This window comes from Pleurodeles waltl, chromosome 12 (assembly GCF_031143425.1).
Source record: "Pleurodeles waltl isolate 20211129_DDA chromosome 12, aPleWal1.hap1.20221129, whole genome shotgun sequence".
Lineage (NCBI taxonomy): Eukaryota > Metazoa > Chordata > Amphibia > Caudata > Salamandridae > Pleurodeles > Pleurodeles waltl.
This window is the reverse complement of record NC_090451.1, coordinates 40,917,112-40,943,602: the sequence shown is the minus strand read 5'-3', so window position 1 is coordinate 40,943,602 and position 26,491 is coordinate 40,917,112. Positions and strand designations below refer to the sequence as shown.

General features: G+C 44.7%; 1 protein-coding gene across 1 annotated transcript in view; it reads right to left on the bottom strand.

The window, feature by feature from the left end:
- Window positions 1-228: 228 nt before the first annotated feature.
- LOC138268622 (mediator of DNA damage checkpoint protein 1-like) overlaps window positions 229-26,491 on the bottom strand; it is a 142,386-nt gene continuing 116,123 nt past the window's right edge. The window contains exons 10-11 of the mRNA XM_069218457.1: window positions 6,720-6,822; window positions 229-447 (exon numbers count right to left, since the gene is read on the bottom strand). Coding sequence (XP_069074558.1) covers window positions 6,756-6,822 — 67 coding nt within the window. The 3' untranslated portion in view covers window positions 229-447; window positions 6,720-6,755. The remainder of the gene's footprint in view (window positions 448-6,719; window positions 6,823-26,491) is intronic.

The following is a 26,491-nucleotide window of genomic DNA, read 5'->3' as shown; positions in this document are numbered from 1 at the left end:
TTGACTAGTTATGTTGTTGCCGCTTTTGACGCGTTACTCTTACGGTCAGGGTTAATCCTGATGATCAGTTAATTTGGTGACCTTCCTGACACTTCAATGATACACATTTCCTGTCATCTGTTTATACGTACATGTGAAATGCTGTGTCTGACTCTTTTTATTTGCTCTATGGCTTTAAACTAAGCAAATAAAACATATTTGATTTAATCACTCAAGATACAGATAGGGTTTTTGTTAAATCATTTTAGCTTTATTAAAACTGTGCTTTTCCATAAAATAAAGCAAGCTTCTTCCACTAGAGGGAATTCTAGGATGATTATTAATGTACAGCAAACACAAAAATCGAAGCAAGTGCTTGAACTGAAAAGTTGATTATTCACATCAATATATACAAGACTGAAGGCCGACCAATATTTTTCACCACATGTAGTCTTCATGGAAGAGATCCTGCAACAAAAAAAACATGAAAAGGCTAGTAACTATTTTTTTGGAGTAACATTTACATATTTCACAGCATACGGTTTCATGGTATCTGAGGGCTCCTTCAATGATCTGTATGTGAGTGTGAGCACAGACCCAACAGGTGCCGCCATATCAATGCTGTTATAACAACTTGTGACTGGACCACATCACAGATCCTAAGAAGTGCACTATGCTGGCTTTATTCCACTCAAGTAATTAGGTAACCAAATGACAACATGCCCCTATATCATATGAAGTGCTTGACCCCTCCCCCTGCCCACATTCCACAGCCATTCACTCTTGCTTCAGAAGGTGCTGGCTCCCACCAATGGTGGGCCTCTTAAAAGAGTTTCAGCACAGTCTTTCAAGGCTACCTTCTTAAACAGCTATTAGAGATCTGACTTCATTTTTAGGTTGAGTGTAAGCGTAGGACCTCTTGTATACTTTTAAGTATACTTCTTCTGTGGCCTTCCAGCTATGTCATTTGTTTGTTTCAGTGTCATTTAAAAATCCTTGCTTGCTAGTGGTCAGTCATGCCTTTGTGTCCCTCCTTCTTCAGTGTGGGGGCAGGGACCAACTACTGTACAATTTCGCTTTATCCTATTTATCTGTAATGTAGGGGACTTATGTTTTTTTTTTTTTTTAACGTTGTTTATTGCTCCTTTCCAGGGAAGCTTTCCTTTTCATTTGCAGAGCATTCTTCCTCTCAGCTTTGCTGTAAACAAGGCTATAAATCAGGCTGTCTTGGTCACATTTGTTGTTTGTCGGCTCTCTGCACCCCCTCTCAGCTGCCTGGCTCATACCCTTCCTTGGCTTGTATTTTCTTTACCAAGTGTGCCTGCCTGTTTGCTGAGCACAAGGGAAGAGGATCGCTTGTAAATGCTCATACCCTAGGCACTTAGCTCTACCAGGGCTCCACAATCCTTAGAGACAGTGCCCACTTCTGACCCATACTGGAATCCCACTCGCAGCACCATCAGTCCACTTCAGTACATACACTCCAGGCCCTCAGCCGTGCCAGTGCCAGGAACCCCACACGCGCGGTCTGCCAAAGCACCTCAGTTCTTGCAGTCAGTACACTCTGCCGCTCCAGTACTGGGACCTCGGGCGCAGCTCCATCAGTGCACCTCAGTTCTACCCAGCAAGGTCACTTCCTTTCCTATACTGGGACCCTGCTCACAAACAGTTCCATTACAGCAGCTCAAGTCTAATATTTAGTCCCACTGCCAAGCCAATACTGGACCCAAAAGAGCAAAACACAGCTCAGACAATGGGCACCTCAAGTCTCGCATCCGATGCCACTGTTGATGGGAACTCACAGCTCTGCCAGAATCCATCAATTCTAACATTCAGTGCACATTTCTTCTCAGTACACACACACACACACGCCGTTCAGGACTCCTCGCTTCTGTGGTTCAGAGGCAATGCCACTCACATACTGGGCCCCACTCGCAGCTTCATCAGGGCACCTTCAGGCTAACACTCCGCACCACTGGCACACCAATATTAGGTGCACACACACACACACACACACAGCTCCATTAACATACCTCACTTCTGACCCTGTGTGCCCGTTACAATTCCAGGACTGTAGCCCACATAAAATTCTGCCAGTGCACCTCAACCCTAACCTGCAGCGCCCCATTAGTCCAATACCAGGTTTCTCATTCCTCGCCCGCTGTCTTTTTGTTATTCAAGCACTGGGCTGGGACACAGCTCTGTTCATACCCTCAAGCATGATCCGAATCACCTCAATATTGCTGTATTAGAGTTCACATAGAGCTCTGCTAATGCACCTCCTTCTGTTCTGCCGCACCCCTGGTGTTCCGCACTCTGACTGCTGTTTGAGGACGCGGGTGAGCCAATTAAATCTATTCTTAGCTGCCATCTTTATTTGGGAGGGTCTGTTTCCACCTCACACTCCATTCTTTCTTTTACTCTGTTCACTCTAAATATTTCTTTTTCCCCCTTTTTACTCTTTCCAGCACTCAAATTCACATGTTGACAGTTTCGCTCTTACAACTGTTTATTTTTACTCATCTACTTTTTTTAAATATTTCCCTCTTGCTACCTCTTCTTTCAAACACGCACAAACGTGGTTATTTCTTTTTGTTTCATTCCTCTCTTTTTTCTTCAACAGGTGTTCATGCTTTCACTATTTATTTCTCTTGCCTTCATTCTTTTTTAAACTTTATTTGCTCTTTTCTTTTAGGTATGCATCCTTTCACTTAAAAAAAAAAAAATCTTTCTTCCTTCTTCTGGTGTTTTTCTTATCTTTATCTGTCAAATCACATTTTACTTTAAATCCCTCTTTTTCCCCATCTGTATGTGGAAGCCACAAGTTACTTGTCGGGACCTAAAGTGTCAAAGTAATTTTCCCATTCTGTCTCTGTGGGAAATGTGTCAGTACATACATGCCCTGGTTCTTTCACTGATTGTTTCTCTCACCATCTCTGTTTTTTTATCTAATGTTCATTTTTCTCTTTCTTTTCACACTTTATAATTTTTTCCTCTATCTTTCGTTCGCTAGCTTCCTTCCCTTTTTTCTTTGGTCTCACACGTTTGCTCTATTTCTTCTCTTAGTTGTGTTTTCACTTTCTAGTACTTTCTTTCCCTTCTTTCTTTGCGATCTCTTCTCTTTCCTCCTTTTGTCTGTTGAATTCCCTTCGCTTCCCTTTTTCTGCCCTAGCCGCGTGCTCTCTTGAGGCTTAGCTATCAATGGAGTAACAGGTGCAGAGACCTATGGACCTTACTAAACTCCAATTACTCCTGTATTATCCTACCAAAATTGAGGTCAACCATTTTCCTTTCTTACTCCAGGGCCCATGATACCGTTACTACGCCACTTGTCATCTCCATCTTTACTCCCGGCTCCCTTTTTCCTGTCACCCTCCAATCTGTCCCAAATTATATTTTTGTTAAGCTGTTTTGAGCATTACTTGCTAATGCCAAAAGTTTATTTCTGATAAAGGTTTATATGATAATTGTATAGGTTTTAAGATAGAGGAAGAAGGTAAATGGAACTGCTTTAGCTAAAGGCTGAGCCACTGGAATTATATGGCAGGACAAGACCAAATTTACAATGCCAATAGCTCTCATTCAAGAAAATGCAAGACCAACTGCATTGCAAATGCTTTTTTTTTGTTGTTTTTTTTTTTGCATGGGCACGACTTAACCATCACTCAATTTCATTTTGTTTTAGCAGCTAGCTCTGGCTAAGGTGGTGCAGTTCAAGACCCTTCACCTCCATTAATGCAGAGGACATGGCGTTCACATCCTCTGGACTACCTCCTGAGTACGAAGGACATGAACACCTCATCTTGCATGGTTGAGGAGAAACTTCCAGTTTTTGCACCGTAGACATCTACCAGTTGTTGTTGGGTTGGGGGCTTGTGTGGAAGCACTTCCGCCCCTGCTCCTTTCCTGCACATTATCAACAGCAGCAGCACGTACAACATCAATGACGCTCCATGGATGCTTCCTTAGCACAATGGTAAGTCTTGCGTTGAATGTCTGTTGCTGTATTTCACCCATAAGCCCCGAACTCCCCCAATGAGCATTGCGAGTTGAAAGAGTCTACCCTTTCCAACAATGCTTTAGCAGGAATCAAACAGCAGACATAGGGATTTTTTTTTTTTTTAGGGGATCGATCTCCTGGCTTAGGGAATCAACCCCCAACACCCTTTGGTTGGTCTTTATAATTTAGGTATACCACACCCCAAAACACTTTAACAGAGAAGACAAGTAAACCACATCATAGATGCAGAGTTTGGAAAGAGGTCAGAGAGCCAACAGAAAGGAAAGTTATGAGAAATTGGCTGAAGTAGAGCAGTCAGTTTAAGAGTGAGTAGGTGACTATAAAAATGGCCATGCAGGAATACAAAGCTTCCAGGGCATAGTCTTAGACTTGCCTATGCTACATTTGAAATTGTTCCATCTAAGCTTGAGAATCTTTCTAATACGTCTCATCCAAATAACTACCATAATCTATTTAGCTTTTCTTCCTAAACTAAATTTAAGCCACTGTATCTTCACTGACTCCATGAATAGATATACATTGGCCATATCTGTGACTTCTTGCCACTTGCATCCTCCATCAAAACAGGTTCCCTGCCTGGCTACATGTTCATTATAGTCAATGCACTGCACGTTAATGGTAGTCAAGTCAAATACCATGTTTTCACAGAGTAACCTGACAGGCAAACCCCAAGTTCTTTAGTCTTTCTAGAAATGCTTTTTAGGAACTTCTGAAAGTCTGTCCCAGGAATTTTACCACAGTTGTCCAATAGGTCAACAAGACATCTTCAGACACTCGTAACTTACTACCAGGCAGCAGAAGGAACTGGATTTAGGACAGTGAGTATGCTAACTGCAGAAGAAAGACAAGTCCTCCTGAGTTTAAACCAGCTGCCATGACAAGGAGATTGTTATGGTTCACCTGGCACTTGAATAATATTAGTCAGGCTCCTGTTCAGACAGAGGCATGAACAGAGGGTCAGAATTTAGCCTAGACTTGTAGGGTAATGTCATGAACAGGTCACTAGTGAAATAGTGGCATCTCCTTGTGCAAGTCTTCTGGTGCCTGCTAACTTTTTTGACTGGCGTTTTGAACAGTAATGGGGATGCCTATCGGTCCCTGCTGACCAGGACTGGAGAGTCTCCGTCCTAATTATTTTTTTTGTTGCCTTTTTCACCCTCAAGCAGTGATTCTGGGGCCCTCAACTAACCTCAAGCCTCCCTTGGTACATCAACGTCTAGCTGCATATCGAGCTCACTCGGCAGACTTCTTGAAAATGAAAAACGTCAATGAAGCAACAAACAGTCACAACTAGCTAATCTAAGGATTTACAAGGGCCATCCATACACATCTGCTTCTCATGTCTGGGTACTCTTCCAGTAACGCTCCTTTCTCACTGCAGTCAGTGACTTTGTTAAAATGTGGCCATGACGTCATCAAAAGTGGGGAAAAAATATAACAGTGAGACAGACAAATAATCCAGGCGATCAAAACATTTCCTCAATTGAAACAAAACGGCTGGCAATAAAAAAAATAAAAAAAAAATACAGCACAATGTGAAAAAAATATAAGCAAACCCAGAAGTAGTTGTCGGGAAGGAAAGGGCGAAGACTAAAATTAAACTTGAAGATTTACTTTATAAAGTGTTTAGAAGACACCCCTCCTGAAGGCTTGGTCATAGTCCAAAAACTCACTATAACTGTGGTAGACGATCAAGACACCTGTATGGTGTCAGATAATTATTTGAAGTTGGGTTTATGGAGTTCAGAGAATAACTGGTCGATTTCTGAATATTCTTTTTTGGTATATAGCACAATAAAATATTGGTATTGTTCTGCACAGCAAAAAAGTAATCAAATAAAATACATGTTTTTAAAGTACGTGTGTAGCGCACCCTAATCCAGAGGGCAATTTGACACTTCACATGCCAAGAAGAAAATAAAACAGCAGTAATTGATAAAAGTTAGAGTACAGTAACAAAACAAAACGTGGGTGGAAAAAGAGCAAACCAGACCCCTCTCGTAAACTATTGCTCCTCCTCAAACACAAAGATGGTGATAAATAGCCTATGCACTGCTGTAGAAAACCACTGAACTGTCGCACTGGTATTTTTGAAAGCTAGGGTGCCCTTTAAGAGAAGCTAATGAGAATAGTACATTAAACACAGGGCCACTAGGATTATGTTATTGTGTGTCTGTGGTGTTTTTCCCGCATAATTGTGGATTTATAGCATTTGCCACATGATCCATCATCTGCAGATTTTAACAAAAAAATACTTTGTTCCCAGCACACACGGTTCAAAAGTTACAAAAAAACGCAGCAGTACATATTGCTGCACAGTAAAAGGCCCTTTGGAAAGGTTGACTTTCTGTATTGCTGTATTTGGGTGTTAAACTGGTACTAACGAGGTGCACCCAATGCCCACACAGTGTTAAGAAGTGTAAAAAGTACAAAATAATGAAGTAATGCTATCAGAAAATGTGCCACATTACGCTATATTATTTGCCTGTTATTGGCGCATAATTTACTCAACCATGCCACATAATTTGGCCATCCCCTGACTCATAATTCCAGGGTCCCAGAATAAAGGTTTGGAGTTCATTCCACCAAGGCCAAAGTGCTTCCATGTGGAAACAGCTACTGGCCAACATATAAATTGTTGAAAGTGGAAATAATATACGGTCACAGTAAACTATTAATCACAGAACCCGTTAGTTTCATGCAAGGTGGTGGAACGTACCTAATACGTCGCGATAAATGGCTTTCCTATACGTCATCACTTCTCAGCAGGATTCGATCTCCTGACAGTCACTATCAAGTTATCCATTCCGAAGGGTCTGGATCTGTGGGGTTAGGGGAATGGTTACATCATAATCGACAAGGAAGATGCATATTGACCAAGCTGCAAATGTTTCTCGGGATGCCCACAAATTACACCATGCAGTACACAGGTATTACATTCACTTTTACCCTGGAGAATTACATGTTAGAACACACAGTTGAAACAAAGATACAGGAATAAGTCTGTTGTAGACAACAGGATAAAGTTATATTGTGCTTTCATTTGATTAAGAATTAGTGAGAGGTTTTCGTCAGTCCAATGGAAAACGTAACATGCTTAATTTCATTTATGAGTAAAAATAAAATGGCAGTCTACTATGAGGAAAAAAGTGATTGAATTTTTCATGAAGAAAAACACAATAACAACGTACTTACCAGAACCCTAATTCACACGGTTGACAATCGTAGATCCCAACGCTGTGCATTACCTTTCTACCTAGCATTGGGCTGGGAGTGGAATCTTATTTCTGGACTAAAAAGTACAGGGGATCCACACTGTGATTTGAAGAGCGAGTAGTGTCTACTTGGAATTACTAATTTAGCTTCCAACATTACCCATAAGCACTTTGCTCAAGTACCCAATTACATGTATATTGTTGGGGTCTTCACATAGCGTAGACCTGGCAGCAGGATACATACAAAGAAACTAGAGATATGTGCCAGATGTGCAAAGCTCAAAGGATCAGCTACAGTTCCAGTATTGAGAAGAACCCATGTTAGAAAAAGAGGTCCAGTGTGACACGCTTATGCTCAGTGGACACTTCAGCATGAATGCCTTGTGTTTATATCAACAAGTATTATGGCAAGAATCCACAGCAATTCAAGAGCAAAACTCTAGATGGAGGACAAAAATCGCTGACAATGATTATGACAATACAGCTTGTCGCTTCTTGGCCTCCTGCGAAATCTTGTTCCACCATCACTACAACACTAACGTACCTCTAGACAACAAAATGTAAACATCTCTGCAGTAACCCCACTGACAGGTCATCTCCCGACTAATCATTAGTCACAAATGTAATGAGTTTCAACAAAGGAAGGTACATCTTGATGAACTACAACAGTTAATGATCCATCTGTCAATTTCAGTGAGGAAGCAAGTACTACTTGAAGATCTGATCCAGGATTTGGAAACCAAATATTGTGAAAAAAAAACAGTTGTCTGTTAATCTGTATTTGTTTGCTGTAGAAAATTAGCCAACTGATGTATCAGCATTTTTAAAAAGCAAATATGTACTTCAAAGAAGCAGATGAGAACTTAAAAAAAAAAAAAAACAATACACATACAGTGGTAACTCGAGTTGTGAAAATCAGGAGTAGATCTCCTTAGGTATCTGCTGCTGTGCAAAGAAGTCAGCAGAAAATGGAACAATGTCCATATCATAGGAAAAAACTTTTGCACAGTTCAAGACTACAGCTACAAAAGCGGTAGGGGGGCTCTGAGAGGCGTTTAAGGAGAAGTAAGTGTTGGGGCAGTACAAAATGCCAACAACTGCAACTAATCCTCTTAAATGGCGTTATAAGAAGGATATCTGATCCTTGCTAAGGGAGCAGGTGATGCACAAGGACCGGCCATCTATCACTATCTACTGTGGAAAAACAAACAAACAAAAAAAAACTATTTGCATTCCAAAGGTGACTAGGGTGCACTACCTGGAAATTATAATGCCCGGGAAACAGCAGAAGTGTGGTATCAAGCATTACATAAAAAAAAAAACAATGCATTAGTCTCAATTAAATTGACTGATAATGTTTTGAAAAGTAACCAGAAAGGACAAAAACATTGTTCTGAAAAACAGCAATTTAAAGGCATCAAAATCCGAAGACAGATAGAAAAAGCCTGTAGGACGATACCACTAGGAGCTGAAACCATGCGTCACTTCAAGCTCTCCAAGTTGGATAAGCACTGTCCTGCCAGAAGATAATTTTGCTTTGCTTCCCATGCCAGGGAGCGGTAAAATGTTTTTAGGTAAATCAGTAGAAAGAATCCAGATATTGGTCACCATCCTCACAATTTCAGGACACTCCAGGGTGGATGACTTTGGTAAGGCATTGTAAAGTCCAAAAGTCTTGGTACGGTAATAGACTCAATCCGATGGCTAGACATCACTCTAAAGAAAATGTATGTCTTCAGCTAAATTGTCCTATTATTTATTTATTGAGTACATTTATATAATTCAGCAAGACCCAAAGGTATTTTGGCACTTTAAGAGCAGTACAACCTTGCATAAACAGAGCTGACCTATAGTGCAGAATTGCCACACCAGAACAGGAGGGAATGCAGGATTTAATGGCCATTTTATCAGACAGCCGGAGAGCCAGTTTCAGAAACCAGTTAAGAACCGGTTGGGTCAAGCAGGCATTGTGAAATTTCTTGAAGTTAGATCGCTATGGAGCTTTTCTGATGTCAATAAGTAAAGTGTTCTTTGCTGAGTGAGCGGCACCTGTGAAAGACTACTTGTGGGCAGCCATTGTATTGAATCTGTGGACCTCCAGATATATTTTCTGCGTTTGAGAGCTCTCCAGACACTAGAGATAGTGACTGTTGAGGAAGATTGTTATGGAGAACGGATTATTGAACTATATCAATGCTTCCAAACCCCCCCCCCCCCCCCCCCCTTCAAACAGAACTCAAGAAGATGAGTTTCAATCAGGGTTAGAGATCCGGTTGTAAAGCTGCATATCGTCTGCATAAGGCTGACATGATAGAGGGAAGTCTGTAATGAGATCAGAGATGGACCAAGTACATGGTACAGCAGAGGGTGGGGATGATGTCTGCACTGTGGCAGAAAGCAGGAGAAGGCAACTTGCCTAGAGATAAAGGAACCGAGCTTGACACACTGCAATACACCGCCTACGAAGGAACTGCCCGACTTCACAGCAAGAAGGGTGGGATGCGATGCAATGTCGGAGGCCACTTGACAGATCAAACATCACCAACATGACACGGAGTCTTCTCATCAAATAATCTAGGTGTGTCGACCCAAGACAGTAATACTCGTCCCTTGAGTATGAAAACAGAAGGGAGTGGAGAAGACAGTTGTGGTTGAAGAACAGGTTGGAGCTGCACTACAACAAGCTTCTCTAGACATTTAGCCACTACAAGTTCAGTAGAGGTGATGGCAAAACCAAATAAGGCGCCTAAAGGCAGACCAGGTTTTTTCAACTAATGAACAATTAGTTGTCTAATAATGATGCGGTCAGCCTGTCGGTCAATAATTGGAGTTAAAGAGCATTTCATGCCCCCTCACTGACAGACCAGTGAGCTGGTGAGGTTAAATATACCGAGCAGATCTTCCACAGCTTTGAGAAGCCAATCAGAGTTGGAAAGCGGGTATATTAACCTGGTTAGATGGTAGAGGTGATGCATTTAGCAACAATCATGGCAAAGTTAAATTTTGTCATTTTGAAACAATATTTCAAGTTAAACACTGCAACGTCTACTGGAACAGAAACATTATATAGCTCACTGTTTTAAGTATGCCATGATACTTATTTAGAACCAAGAATCAGGTAAACTGATTAGAGGAGAACAGAGAATGTCTTTCTATATGGTAAAATGTTCGTTAATAAAGTGATTTACAACTGACACTTTGGTCAGATAACAGGAAATAGCAGCAAATATATATGTATGTATGTATGTATTCCACAGCTCTCATCTAGCCCAGTGGCCAGGCAAGAGGAAGGACTTTGTTTACTAACCTCTCTCTTAAAGAACAATTTCGCATTCTGCGGAGATCAACTGAATCCCTAGTTGTGTATTTCAAACTTTGACTTAGAGGCGTAGAATGGCTACGCAAGATGTGGTGTATAACTGACCAGGATTGGAAAATGAAATCCAGATGGGTAGCAAAACTGCTGAGGAAGTGATGGGTTGGAGATAGGTTAAAAAAAAAAAAAAAGAAAAAAAAGTGAACTTTCAAAATGCCCCCCAAATTAAAGGCAATGACACTGTAGGTGATGCTTAAAGCTGCCATAAACCTGAACGTGTAGAAGGCCAACTCGAAGGATCCAAAAGAGTTTAGCAAATACGTGGAGTGAACCAGTTTTTGGAGAGGAAGAGAACAAAAACCTATTATTGTGAATAGTTTTCCAGCCATTGGCAATCACCAAGTTTGGGGGAGATCAGATAATGATTGGAAATGAAAATGTCACTTACCCAGTGTACATCTGTTCGTGGCATCAGTCGCAGTAGATTCACATGTTTTGCAATAGCTCGCCATCTGGTGTTGGGCCGGAGTGTTACAAGTTGTTTTTCTTCGAAGAAGTCTTTCGAGTCACGGGACCGAGTGACTCCTCCTTTTGTCTCCATTGCGCATGGGCGTCGACTCCATCTTCGATTGTTTTTCCTCGCAGAGGGTGAGGTAGGAGTTGAATTGTAGTAATAGTGCCCATGCAATGGAGTGACTAAGTATGCACCTATTTAAGGTTGAGATGATACATATATAAATAGTTGAAGGTAACTTCCAAACTGCTACAGGCTCCCGGGGAGGCGGGTGGGCACATGCGAATCTACTGCGACTGATGCCACGAACAGATGTACACTGGGTAAGTGACATTTTCAGTTCGATGGCATCTGTCGCTGTAGATACGCATGTTTTGCATAGACTAGTAAGCAGTTATCTCCCCAAAAGCGGTGGATCAGCCTGTAGGAGTGGAAGTAGTCTGAAATAATGTTCTTAATACGGCTTGACCTACTGTGGCTTGTTGTGCGGATAACACGTCTACACAGTAGTGCTTGGTGAATGTGTGAGGCGTAGACCATGTGGCTGCCTTACATATTTCTTGCATTGGGATGTTTCCTAGAAAGGCCATGGTAGCACCTTTCTTTCTGGTTGAGTGTGCCCTTGGTGTAATGGGCAGCTGTCGTTTAGCTTTAAGGTAGCAGATTTGGATGCATTTAACTATCCATCTGGCTATACCTTGTTTTGATATTGGGTTTCCTGCATGAGGTTTTTGAAATGCAATAAATAGTTGTTTAGTCTTTCTGATGTTCTTTGTTCTGTCAATGTAATACATCAATGCTCTTTTGACATCTAATGTATGTAGTGCCCTTTCAGCTACGGTATCTGGCTGTGGAAAGAACACTGGAAGTTCCACTGTTTGATTTAGATGGAACGGTGAAATAACCTTTGGCAAAAATTTAGGATTGGTCCTTAGGACGACCTTATTCTTGTGTAGTTGTATAAAAGGTTCCTGTATTGTAAACGCCTGAATCTCGCTTACTCTTCTTAGGGAAGTAATGGCGATGAGAAATGCCACCTTCCAGGTTAGGAACTGTATTTCGCAGGAGTGCATGGGTTCAAAAGGTGGACCCATAAGTCTAGTTAGGACAACATTTAGGTTCCATGAAGGAACAGGTGGTGTTCTTGGTGGTATAATTCTCCTAAGGCCCTCCATGAATGCTTTAATGACAGGTATCTTATATAGGGAAGTTGAATAGGTAGTCTGCAGGTATGCAGATATTGCTGCAAGGTGTATTTTAATGGAAGAGAAAGCCAGGTTAGATTTTTGTAAGTGAAGCAAGTAACCCACTACATGTTCTGGAGTTGTGTGTAATGGTTGTATTTGATTAATATGGCAGTAGCAAACAAACCTCTTCCATTTACTTGCATAGCAGTGCCTGGTGAATGGCCTTCTGGCTTGTTTTATGACTTCCATACATTCTTGGGTAAGTTGTAAGTGCCCGAATTCTAGGATTTCAGGAGCCAGATTGCTAGATTCAGCGATGCTGGATCTGGGTGTCTGATCTTTTGGTTGTGTTGTGTCAACAGATCTGGCCTGTTGGGCAATTTGATGCAGGGTACTACTGATAGGTCTAGCAGCGTTGTGTATCAGGGTTGCCTTGCCCAAGTTGGTGCTATTAATATGAGTTTGAGTTTGTTTTGACTGAGTTTGTTTACCAGGTAAGGAAGGAGAGGGAGAGGAGGAAAAGCGTAAGCAAATATCCCTGACCAGTTCATCCATAGGGCATTGCCTTGGGACTGTTTGTGTGGGTATCTGGATGCGAAGTTTTGGCATTTTGCGTTCTCCTTTGTCGCAAACAAGTCTATCTGAGGTGTTCCCCAGAGTTTGAAATAAGTGTTCAGAATTTGGGGGTGAATTTCCCATTCGTGGACCTGTTGGTGATCTCGAGAGAGATTGTCTGCGAGTTGATTTTGGATCCCTGGTATAAATTGTGCTATTAGGCGAATTTGGTTGTGAATTGCCCAACGCCAAATCTTTTGTGCTAGCAGGCTTAACTGCGCGGAGTGCGTCCCCCCTTGCTTGTTTAGATAATACATTGTTGTCATGTTGTCTGTTTTGACGAGAATGTATTTGTGAACTATTATTGGTTGGAAAGCTTTTAGTGCTTGAAAAACTGCTAGAAGTTCTAGGTGATTTATATGCAGTTTTGTTTGATGTACGTTCCATTGTCCTTGTATGCTGTGTTGATCGAGGTGTGCTCCCCACCCGGTCATGGAAGCATCTGTTGTTATTACGTATTGTGGCACTGGGTCTTGGAAAGGCCGCCCTTTGTTTAAATTTATGTTGTTCCACCACAGAAGCGAGAGGTAAGTTTGGCGGTCTATTAACACCAGATCTAGAAGGTGACCCTGTGCTTGTGACCATTGTGATGCTAGGCACTGTTGTAAGGGCCTCATGTGCAGTCTTGCGTTTGGGACAATGGCTATGCATGAAGACATCATGCCTAGGAGTTGTAGTACCATCTTTGCTTGTATCCTTTGTGTTGGATACATGCGTTGTATGATGGTGCTGAAATTTTGAATTCTTTGTGGACTTGGAGTGGCTACTCCTTTTGATGTGTCTATTATGGCTCCCAGGTATTGTTGTACCTTGCGCGGCAGAATTTTGGATTTTGTGAAATTGACGGTGAACCCTAGTTTGAAGAGGGTTTGTATGATATGATTTGTGTGATTTGAGCACTCTATTAACGAATGGGCCTTGATTAGCCAGTCGTCTAGATATGGGAACACATGTATTTGCTGCCTTCTTATGTGTGCAGCGACCACCGCTAGACATTTGGTAAAGACTCTTGGTGCGGTTGTTAATCCGAAAGGCAGTACCTTGAATTGGTAATGTATTCCCTTGAATACAAACCTTAGGTATTTCCTGTGTGTAGGAAGTTGGCTCTGTATGTGCTATTTCAAAGTAAGGAATAGCATGCACAGAGTCCAAGGGTTCCCCTTAGAGGTAAAATAGTGGTAAAAATAGATAATACTAATGCTCTATTTTGTGGTAGTGTGGTCGAGCAGTAGGCTTATCCAAGGAGTAGTGTTAAGCATTTGTTGTACATACACAGACAATAAATGAGGTACACACACTCAAAGACAAATCCAGCCAATAGGTTTTGTATAGAAAAATATCTTTTCTTAGTTTATTTTAAGAACCACAGGTTCAAATTTAACATGTAATATCTTGTTTGAAAGGTATTGCAGGTAAGTACATTAGGAACTTTGAATCATTTCAATTGCATGTATACTTTTCAAGTTATTCACAAATAGCTACTTTAAAAGTGGACACTTAGTGCAATTTTCACAGTTCCTGGGGGAGGTAAGTTTTTGTTAGTTTTACCAGGTAAGTAAGACACTTACAGGGTTCAGTTCTTGGTCCAAGGTAGCCCACCGTTGGGGGTTCAGAGCAACCCCAAAATTACCACACCAGCAGCTCAGGGCCGGTCAGGTGCAGAGTTCAAAGTGGTGCCCAAAACGCATAGGCTTCAATGGAGAGAAGGGGGTGCCCCGGTTCCGGTCTGCTTGCAGGTAAGTACCCGCGTCTTCGGAGGGCAGACCAGGGGGGTTTTGTAGGGCACCGGGGGGGACACAAGCCCACACAGAAATTTGACCCTCAGCGGCGCGGGGGCGGCCGGGTGCAGTGTTAGAACAAGCGTCGGGTTCGCAATGGAAGTCAATGAGAGATCAAGGGATCTCTTCAGCGCTGCAGGCAGGCAAGGGGGGGCTTCCTCGGGGAAACCTCCACTTGGGCAAGGGAGAGGGACTCCTGGGGGTCACTTCTGCAGTGAAAGTCCGGTCCTTCAGGTCCTGGGGGCTGCGGGTGCAGGGTCTTTTCCAGGCGTCGGGACTTAGGTTTCAGAGAGTCGCGGTCAGGGGAAGCCTCGGGATTCCCTCTGCAGGCGGCGCTGTGGGGGCTCAGGGGGGACAGGTTTTGGTACTCACAGTCGTAGAGTAGTCCGGGGGTCCTCCCTGAGGTGTTGGTTCTCCACCAGCCGAGTCGGGGTCGCCGGGTGCAGTGTTGCAAGTCTCACGCTTCTTGCGGGGAGATTGCAGGGGTCTTTAAAGCTGCTCCTTTGGATAAAGTTGCAGTCTTTTTGGAGCAGGTCCGCTGTCCTCGGGAGTTTCTTGTCGTCGTCGAAGCAGGGCAGTCCTCAGAGGATTCAGAGGTCGCTGGTCCCTTTGGAAGGCGTCGCTGGAGCAGAGTTCTTTGGAAGGCAGGAGACAGGCCGGTGAGTTTCTGGAGCCAAGGCAGTTGTTGTCTTCTGGTCTTCCTCTGCAGGGGTTTTCAGCTAGGCAGTCCTTCTTCTTCTTGTTGCAGGAATCTAATTTTCTAGGGTTCAGGGTAGCCCTTAAATACTAAATTTAAGGGCGTGCTTAGGTCTGGGGGGTTAGTAGCCAATGGCTACTAGCCCTGAGGGTGGGTACACCCTCTTTGTGCCTCCTCCCAAGGGGAGGGGGTCACAATCCTAACCCTATTGGGGGAATCCTCCATCTGCAAGATGGAGGATTTCTAAAAGTTAGAGTCACCTCAGCTCAGGACACCTTAGGGGCTGTCCTGACTGGCCAGTGACTCCTCCTTGTTGCTTTCTTTGTTCCCTCCAGCCTTGCCGCCAAAAGTGGGGGCCGTGGCCGGAGGGGGCGGGCAACTCCACTAAGCTGGAGTGCCCTGCTGTGCTGTGACAAAGGGGTGAGCCTTTGAGGCTCACCGCCAGGTGTTACAGCTCCTGCCTGGGGGAGGTGTTCGCATCTCCACCCAGTGCAGGCTTTGTTACTGGCCTCAGAGTGACAAAGGCACTCTCCCCATGGGGCCAGCAACATGTCTCTAGTGTGGCAGGCTGCTGGAACTAGTCAGCCTACACAGACAGTCGGTTAAGTTTCAGGGGGCACCTCTAAGGTGCCCTCTGGGGTGTATTTTGCAATAAAATGTACACTGGCATCAGTGTGCATTTATTGTGCTGAGAAGTTTGATACCAAACTTCCCAGTTTTCAGTGTAGCCATTATGGTGCTGTGGAGTTCGTGTTTGACAAACTCCCAGACCATATACTCTTATGGCTACCCTGCACTTACAATGTCTAAGGTTTTGTTTAGACACTGTAGGGGTACCATGCTCATGCACTGGTACCCTCACCTATGGTATAGTGCACCCTGCCTTAGGGCTGTAAGGCCTGCTAGAGGGGTGACTGACCTATACTTGCATAGGCAGTGAGAGGCTGGCATGGCACCCTGAGGGGAGTGCCATGTCGACTTACTCGTTTTGTTCTCACTAGCACACACAAGCTGGCAAGCAGTGTGTCTGTGCTGAGTGAGGGGTCTCTAGGGTGGCATAATACATGCTGTAGCCCTTAGAGACCTTCCCTGGCATCAGGGCCCTTGGTACCAGAGGTACCAGTTACAAGGGACTTATCTGGATGCCAGGGTGTGCCAATTGTGGAAACAATGGTACATTTTAGGTGAAAGAACACTGGTGCTGGGGCCTGGTTAGCAGGGTCCCAGCACACTTCTCAGTCAAGTCAGCATCAGTATCAGGCAAAAAGTGGGGGGTAACTGCAACAGGGAGCCATTTCTTTACACAGTGCGATGGGTGTATTGGTATATGGAAATAAGCATCCTTGAGGTCTAAAGTTGCCATGTAGTCGTGTAGTTTTAGCAATGGCAATACTTCTTGTAGTGTGACCATGTGAAAGTGGTCTGATTTGATGAAAGTGTTCACTACTCTGAGGTCTAGGATTGGTCTCAGCGTTTTGTCCTTCTTTGGTATCAGAAAGTACAGTGAGTAAACTCCTGTGTTTATTTGTGTGTTTGGCACTAATTCGATTGCATTCTTTTGCAATAGTGCCTGCACTTCTATCTCCAGGAGATTGGAATGGTGTGTTGTCAAATTTTGTGCTTTTGGCGGTATGTTTGGAGGGAATTGTAGAAATTCTATGCAATAACCATGTTGGATAATTGCTAGAACCCAAGTGTCTGTAGTGATTTCCTCCCATGCTTTGTAATAATGACTTATTCTTCCCCCCACTGGTGTAGTGTGGAGGGGGTGAGTGACATGTGAGTCACTGTTTAGTAGTAGGGGTTTTGGGGCTCTGAAATCTTCCTCTATTCCTAGGGAATTGCCCTCCTCTATATTGTCCCCGAAAACCTCCTCTATACTGTCCCTGGTAACTGGACGGTGTTGCTTGTGAGGTGCTGGCTTGTGTGCTCTGACCCCGAAACCCCCCTCGAAAGGGTGTTTTACGGAATGTGCTGTAATTGCCTCTGCTCTGCGGGGAGTAGAGTGCGCCCATGGCTTTGGCAGTGTCTGTATCTTTTTTGAGTTTCTCAATCGCTGTGTCCACTTCTGGACCGAACAGTTCTTTTTCGTTAAAAGGCATATTGAGAACTGCTTGTTGAATCTCTGGTTTAAATCCAGACGTTCGGAGCCATGCATGCCTTCTGATAGTTACAGATGTATTAATTGTCCGTGCAGCTGTATCTGCAGCGTCCATGGAGGAGCGGATCTGGTTGTTGGAAATGGTCTGTCCCTCCTCAACCACTTGTTTTGCCCTATTTTGTAAGTCCTTGGGCAGATGTTCAATGAGATGTTGCATCTCGTCCCAGTGGGCTCTGTCATAGCGCGCAAGTAGTGCCTGGGAGTTGGCGATGCGCCACTGGTTTGCAGCTTGTGCTGCGACTCTCTTACCAGCTGCATCGAACTTGCGGCTTTCTTTATCTGGGGGTGGTGCATCTCCAGATGTGTGGGAGTTGGCCCTTTTCCTAGCTGCTCCTACAACGACAGAGTCTGGTGGCAGCTGTGTAGTGATGAAAACCGGGTCTGTAGGAGGCGCCTTATACTTTTTTTCCACCCTTGGTGTGATAGCCCTACTTTTGACCGGCTCCTTAAAGATGTCTTTTGCGTGCCGGAGCATACCAGGGAGCATAGGCAGGCTTTGGTATGAGCTGTGGGTGGAGGAGACTGTGTTGAATAAAAAATCATTCTCGACCTGTTCTGAGTGGAGGCTTACGTTGTGAAATTGTGCTGCTCTAGCCACCACTTGAGAATACGCGGTGCTGTCCTCTGGTGGAGATGGCTTCGTAGGGTATGCCTCCGGACTGTTATCTGACACTGGGGCGTCGTATAGGTCCCATGCGTCTTGATCTTGGTCACCCTGGCTTATGGTGGTGTGAGCTGGGGAGTGTGATGGAGTTTGTGCTGGCGAGACGTTAATCACGGGCGGAGGAGAGGGTGGTGGGGTAACTCTTTTCACCACTTTTGGTTGTGGTGTCTGTTCAGTTTGGAACTCCAACCTTCTCTTTTTTCTAATGGGGGGGAAGGGTGCTTATTTTTCCTGTCTCCTGCTGTATGAAAATACGCTTTTGCGTATGGTCTACATCAGTTGATTGTAGCTCTTCCTCAAACCTATGCTTTTGCATTTGGGAGGTTAGCGAGTGCTCTTCTGTATAAGAGCCTGAAGCTGGGTCGCTTGCAGTTTGTTTCGGCACCGAAACCCTGTCTGTGTGTTTTTTCGGCTCAGAGGTGACTTTTTTCTTTTTCGGGGCCGAAACCTCTCGGCGTCGATCTTCTTCGGTGCCGCTGTCTCGGCGTCGAGCCGTGTCCACACCGGCATCTCGGTGTCGAGGCTTGTCTCCAGCACTTTCTCGGTCCCGAGAAGGCTGCGTGCCGGTGTCTCGACCGGAGTCGGACGATCTCGGCACTGTTTGGGCCTTTTTCGGTGCCGACGGTCGGTCACCGAATTTATGGGTGGAGCCATGGCCTGATGGCAGTGGCGTCCCCTGGGCCTTGTAAATCTTCCTCTGTGTGGTTTTCGACGTCTTACTCACGGTTTGTGTATCGTCGAATCCTTCGGAGTCCGATTCTTGGATCTAGAAGGTACCTTCCTCTTCTTGTTCCTCGAACTCTCGGTGGGCTGTCGGCGCGGACGCCATCTGAAGTCTTCTGGCTCGACGGTCTCGGAGTGTTTTTCGGGACCGGAACGCACGACAGGCCTCGCAGGTGTCTTCACTGTGCTCAGGTGACAGGCACAGGTTACAGACCAAGTGTTGGTCTGTATAGGGGTATTTATTGTGGCATTTGGGGCAGAAACGGAACGGGGTCCGTTCCATCGGCGTTCTTCAGCACGCGGTCGGGCCGACCAGGCCCCGACGGGGGATCGAAAAGCTACCCCGAAGGGCACCGGAGCTCTTCGATCTTCGATGCGGTGTTGAATCTAACTACGCCGATCCCGAATGCAACAATACCGACGAAAATCTTCCGAAATTAGCTATCTTTCCGTTCCGAAACTCGGAGCGACAGGAACACGTCCGAACCCGATGGCGGAAAAAAAAACAATCGAAGATGGAGTCGACGCCCATGCGCAATGGAGACAAAAGGAGGAGTCACTCGGTCCAGTGACTCGAAAGACTTCTTCGAAGAAAAACAACTTGTAACACTCCGGCCCAACACCAGATGGCGAGCTATTGCAAAACATGCGTATCTACAGCGGCAGATGCCATCGAACATTACAAAGGAAATACATTTCCCTGAAAAGCTGGTCATTACTTGTAATATGAGGTAGCTTCTCTACAGAAATCCTTGCTTGTAACGATCTGCTTCAAACATATCCACACAGCCCGAAACTAACCTGATCCTGTAGTATCGTCCATATTCCAGAGACACCTTTTCAAATAATCTAGAGATTTTTCAATGACAGATCCGCGTCTAGATGCACTGTGTGGGCCTGTTTTTGTTATTGTCCATTGATAAGTATTTAAGAGACTGCAGTGAGTTTGGAGTTGGACTTACATGAAAAGGTTCTCCAGTGGTCACACAAGAAGTCAGAGTGCAAAGCAAAATGAAAATGTCACTTACCCAGTGTACATCTGTTCGTGGCATCAGTCGCTGGAGATTCACATGTTCTGCATAGCTCGCCATCTGGTGTTGGGTCGGAGTGTTACAAGTTGTTTTTCTTCGAAGAAGTCTTTCGAGTCACGGGACCGAGTGACTCCTCCTTTTGTCTCCATTGCGCATGGGCGTCGACTCCATCTTCGATTGTTTTCCCCGCAGAGGGTGAGGTAGGAGTTGTGTTGTAGTAATAGTGCCCATGCAATGGAGTGACTAAGTATGTACCTATTTAAGGCTAAAATAATATATATACAAATATACAAAGTTGAAGCTAACTTCCGAATTGCTACAGGCTCCCGGGGAGGTGGGTGGGCACATGTGAATCTCCAGCGACTGATGCCACGAACAGATGTACACTGGGTAAGTGACATTTTCAGTTCGATGGCATCTGTCGCTGTAGATACACATGTTCTGCATAGACTAGTAAGCAGTTATCTCCCCAAAAGCGGTGGTTCAGCCTGTAGGAATGGAAGTGGTTTGAAATAACGTTCTTAACACGGCTTGACCTACTGTGGCTTGCTGTGCGGATAGCACGTCTACACAGTAGTGCTTGGTGAACGTGTGTGGCGTAGACCATGTGGCTGCCTTACATATTTCTTGCATTGGGATGTTTCCTAGAAAGGCCATGGTAGCACCTTTTTTTCTGGTTGAGTGTGCCCTTGGTGTAATGGGCAGTTGTCGTTTTGCTTTAAGGTAGCAGATTTGGATGCATTTAACTATCCATCTGGCTATACCTTGTTTTGATATTGGGTTTCCTGCATGAGGTTTTTGGAATGCAATAAATAGTTGTTTAGTCTTTCTGATGTTTTTCGTTCTGTCAATGTAGTACATTAATGCTCTTTTGACATCTAATGTATGTAGTGCCCTCTCAGCTACGGAATCTGGCTGTGGGAAGAACACTGGTAGTTCCACTGTTTGATTTAGGTGGAACGGTGAAATAACCTTTGGTAAAAATTTAGGATTAGTCCTTAGGACGACTTTATTTTTGTGTAGTTGTATAAAAGGTTCTTGTATTGTAAACGCCTGAATTTCGCTTACTCTTCTTAGAGATGTAATGGCGATGAGAAATGCAACCTTCCAGGTTAGGAACTGTATTTCGCAAGAGTGCATGGGTTCAAAAGGTGGACCCATGAGTCTTGTTAAGACAACATTTAAGTTCCATGAAGGAACAGGTGGTGTTCTTGGTGGTATAATTCTTTTAAGCCCTTCCATGAATGCTTTAATGACTGGTATCCTATATAGGGAAGTTGAATAGGTAGTCTGCAGGTATGCAGATATTGCCGCAAGGTGTATTTTAATGGAAGAGAAGGCTAGGCTAGATTTCTGTAAGTGAAGCAAGTAACCCTCTACATCCTTTGGAGTTGCGTGTATAGGTTGGATCTGATTATGATGGCAGTAGCAGACAAACCTCTTCCATTTACTTGCATAGCAGTGCCTAGTGGACGGCCTTCTGGCTTGCTTTATGACTTCCATACATTCTTGGGTAAGTTGTAAGTGTCCGAATTCTAGGATTTCAGGAGCCAGATTGCTAGATTCAGCGATGCTGGATCTGGGTGTCTGATCTGTCGGTTGTGTTGTGTTAACAGATCCAGCCTGTTGGGCAATTTGATGTGGGGTACTACTGATAGGTCTAGCAGTGTTGTGTACCAGGGTTGCCTTGCCCAAGTTGGTGCTATTAAAATGAGTTTGAGTTTGTTTTGACTCAATTTGTTTACCAGATAAGGAAGGAGAGGGAGAGGAGGAAAAGCGTAGGCAAATATCCCTGACCAGTTCATCCATAGGGCATTGCCTTGGGACTGCCTGTGTGGGTATCTGGATGCGAAGTTTTGGCATTTTGCGTTCTCTCTTGTTGCAAACAAGTCTATTTGAGGTGTTCCCCAGAGTCTGAAGTAAGTGTTTAGAACTTGGGGGTGAATTTCCCATTCGTGGACTTGTTGGTGATCGAGAGAGATTGTCTGCAAGTTGATTCTGGATCCCTGGAATAAACTGCGCTATTAGGAGTATGTGGTTGTGAATTGCCCATCGCCATATTTTCTGTGCTAGAAGACTCAACTGCGTTGAGTGTGTCCCCCCCTGTTTGTTTAGATAATACATAGTTGTCATGTTGTCTGTTTTGACAAGAATGTATTTGTGAGTTATAATTGGTTGGAAAGCCCGCAATGCGTGAAAAACTGCTAGCATTTCTAGGTGATTTATATGCAGTTTTGTTTGATGTACGTTCCATTGTCCTTGTATGCTGTGTTGATCGAGGTGTGCTCCCCACCCTGTCATGGAAGCATCTGTTGTTATTACGTATTGTGGCACTGGGTCTTGGAATGGCCGCCCTTTGTTTAAATTTATACTGTTCCACCATAGAAGCGAGAGGTAAGTTTGGCGGTCTATCAACACCAGATCTAGAAGGTGACCCTGTGCTTGTGACCATTGTGATGCTAGGCACTGTTGTAAGGGCCTCATGTGTAGTCTTGCGTTCGGGACAATGGCTATGCATGAAGACATCATGCCTAGGAGTTGTAATATCATCTTTGCTTGTATTGTTTGTGTTGGATACATGCGTTGTATGATCTTGTTGAAATTTTGAATTCTTTGTGGACTTGGAGTGGCTACTCCTTTTGTTGTGTCTATTATGGCTCCCAGGTATTGTTGTACTTTGCACGGCAAAATGTTGGATTTTGCAAAGTTGACGGTGAAACCTAGTTTGTAGAGGGTTTGTATGATTTGATTTGTGTGTTGTAAGCACTTTGTTAGTGAATTGGTTTTGATTAGCCAATCGTCTAGATACGGGAATACATGTATTTGCTGCCTTCTGATGTGTGCAGCCACTACTGCTAGACATTTTGTAAAGACTCTTGGTGCGGTTGTTAAACCAAAAGGCAATACTTTGAATTGGTAATGTATTCCTTTGAATACGAACCGTAGGTATTTTCTGTGAGATGGATGTATTGGTATATGGAAATACGCGTCTTTGAGGTCTAAGGTTGTCATGTAGTCCTGTAGTTTTAGCAATGGTAACACCTCTTGTAGCGTGACCATGTGCAAGTGGTCTGATTTGATGTAGGTGTTTAGTATTCTGAGGTCTAGGATTGGTCTCAGTGTTTTGTCCTTTTTTGGTATTAAGAAGTACAGTGAATAGACTCCTGTGTTTGTTTGTGTGTTTGGTACTAATTCGATTGCATTCTTTTGCAATAGTGCTTGAACTTCTATTTCCAGAAGGTCGGAATGTTGTTTTGACAATTTCTGTGCTTTTGGTGGTATGTTTGGAGGGAATTGTAGGAATTCTATGCAATAACCATGTTGGATAATTGCTAAGACCCAAGTGTCTGTAGTTATTTCCTCCCATGCTTTGTAATAATGACCTATTCTTCCCCCCACTGGTGTTGTGTGGAGGGGGTGAGTGACATCTGAGTCACTGCTTGGTTGTAGGGGTTTTGGGGCTCTGAAATTTTCCTCTATTCCTAGGGAATTGCCCTCCTCTGTATTGGCCCCGAAAGCCTCCCCTGTACTGTCCCTGGTAGCTGGACGGTGTTGCCTGCGAGGTGCTGGCTTGTGTGGCCTGACCCCGAAACCCCCCTCTAAAGGGTGTCTTGCGGAAGGTGCTGTAGGTTCCTCTGCTCTGCGGGGAGTAGAGTGCGCCCATGGCTTTAGCAGTGTCAGTGTCTTTTTTAAGTTTTTCGATTGCCGTGTCCACTTCTGGTCCGAACAGTTGTTTTTTGTTGAATGGCATATTGAGCACTGCCTGCTGTATCTCTGGTTTGAACCCAGACGTTCTTAGCCATGCGTGCCTTCTAATGGTCACAGATGTATTAATTGTTCTTGCAGCTGTGTCTGCTGCGTCCATAGAAGATCGTATCTGGTTATTTGATATGTTCTGTCCTTCCTCAACCACCTGCTTTGCCCTTTTTTGAAGTTCCTTGGGTAGATGCTCGATGAGGTGTTGCATCTCATCCCAATGGGCTCTGTAATAGCGCGCAAGTAGTGCTTGAGAGTTAGCGATGCGCCACTGGTTTGCAGCTTGTACTGCGACTCTTTTCCCAGCTGCATCGAACTTGCGGCTCTCTTTATCTGGGGGTGGTGCGTCCCCAGATGTGTGGGAGTTGGCTCTCTTCCGAGCTGCTCCCACTACGACGGAATCTGGTGGCAGCTGTGTGGTGATGAAAACAGGGTCTGTAGGAGGTGCTTTATATTTCTTGTCCACCCTTGGCGTTATTGCCCTACTTTTGACCGGCTCCTTGAAGATTTCCTTTGCGTGCCGAAGCATACCTGGCAGCATAGGCAGGCTTTGGTAGGAGCTGTGGGTGGAGGAGAGGGTGTTGAATAAAAAGTCATCCTCGACTTGTTCTGAGTGGAGGTTTACGTTGTGGAATTGTGCTGCTCTAGCCACCACTTGAGAATATGCTGTGCTGTCTTCAGGTGGTGATGGCTTTGTTGGATATGCCTCTGGACTGTTGTCCGACACTGGGGCGTCATATAAGTCCCAAGCGTCTTGATCCTGGTCACCTTGGCTCATGGTGGTGTGAGCCGGGGAATGTGACGGAGTTTGCGTCGGTGAGACGTTAATTACAGGTGGAGGAGAGGGTTGCGGAGTCACCTTTTTCACCATCTTTGTTTGTGGCGCCTGGTCTGATTGAAACTCCAGTCTCCTTTTTCTCCTAATAGGGGGAAGGGTACTTATTTTTCCTGTTCCCTGCTGTATGAAAATACGTTTTTGCGTATGGTCCACTTCGGTGGATTGCAGCTCTTCCTCAAACCTATGCTTTCGCATCTGAGAGGACAGTGATTGCTCCTCTGTATAAGAGCCTGGACCTGGCTCGGTTACGGGTTGTTTCGGCACCGAAACCCTGCCTGTATCTTTTTTCGGCTCCGAGGTGGCTTTTTTCTTTTTTAGAGTCGAAACCTCTCGGCGTCGATCTTCGTCGGTGCCGCTGTCTCGGCGTCGAGCCGTTTCTACACCGCTATCTCGGTGTCGTTGCTTCTCTCCAGCACTTTCTCGATCCCAAGAAGGCTGCGTGCCGGTGTCTCGACCGGAGTCGGACGATCTCGGCACTGTTTGGGCCTTTTTCGGTGCCGATGGTCGGTCACCGAACTTATGGGTGGAGCCATGGCCTGGTGGCGTCCCCTGGGCCTTGTCACTTTTCTTATGTGTTGTTTTCGACGTCTTACTCACGGTTCTTTGATCGTCGAATTCCTCGGAGTCCGATTCGTGGATCGAAAAGGTTTCTTCTTACTCTTGTTCCTCGAACTCTCGGTGCGCTGTCGGCGTGGACGCCATCTGAAGTCTCCTGGCTCGACGGTCACGGAGTGTCTTTCGGGACCGGAACGCGCGACAGGCTTCGCAAGTCTCCTCACTGTGCTCAGGTGACAGGCACAGGTTACAGACCAAATGTTGGTCTGTATACGGGTATTTGTTGTGGCATTTGGGACAAAAACGGAACGGGGTCCGTTCCATCGGCGGTGTTGGACACGCGGTCGGGCCGACCAGGCCCCGACGGGGGATCGAAAAGTACCCCGAAGGGCACTGGAGCGCGTCGATCTTCGATGCGGTGTTGAATCTAACTACGCCGATCCCGAACGCAACAATACCGACGAAAATCTTCCGAAATCTACTAACTTTCCGTTCCGAAACTCGGAACGACAGGAACACGTCCGAACCCGATGGCGGAAAGAAAACAATCGAAGATGGAGTCGACGCCCATGCGCAATGGAGACAAAAGGAGGAGTCACTCGGTCCCGTGACTCGAAAGACTTCTTCGAAGAAAAACAACTTGTAACACTCCGACCCAACACCCGATGGCGAGCTATGCAGAACATGTGTATCTACAGCGACAGATGCCATCGAACATATATTTATTTCAGCTTGGCCAGTGTTTTGACTCAAGCTCACAATGTCTTCTGGCACCTTGCATGATATTTGATGATCAACTATGCTTTAATGAAATCAATTAAACCATACTCCAACAGTAATGAGAAACCAACAATGTTGAGGGCAACAATGGCACGAAATAAGGTGACGAAGTAAGTTAATTGCCGAAGCAGTCCTAAATCCAAATGCTAAAAGTGCCATTAAATAATGTCATACTTTCTAAGGTGGCTACTAGAAGCCAGTTGGCATGGCTTGACAGACCGTGGCACTAAACCCAGTTGACAGGGCTTAACAAAGCCAGAAGGTGTTCCTGTGCAAAAAGAAGAATTATTTAACAGAAAAGGTCTTACCCATTGTTGCTGCCACAGCTTTATTTCACATCAGGTGTGCGGGGTGAGCAGACTGTTCAAATCTTGAAACACCATTGTCACTTCACAAGTAAAGTAGGGCAAATTTCTGCTTAGAACTTACCCAAGGTAAGCACGCCGCCACTGGAGTATTATGGGGTGCCTTAACTATCTGCACTGCAAGTTGCATGGGATGACCTGATTGAGAACGGTAAGCAACAATAGCAGAGGACATTCCTCAGAAAAAGGAAGAATCCTTCAAAGTGTACATTATTGTCTTCAGCTACAAAAAATAATGTGCTGTTTATTTCTGAGCCTGTGGAGGGAACCAACAGTGCTTGCAACAGTAACCACCA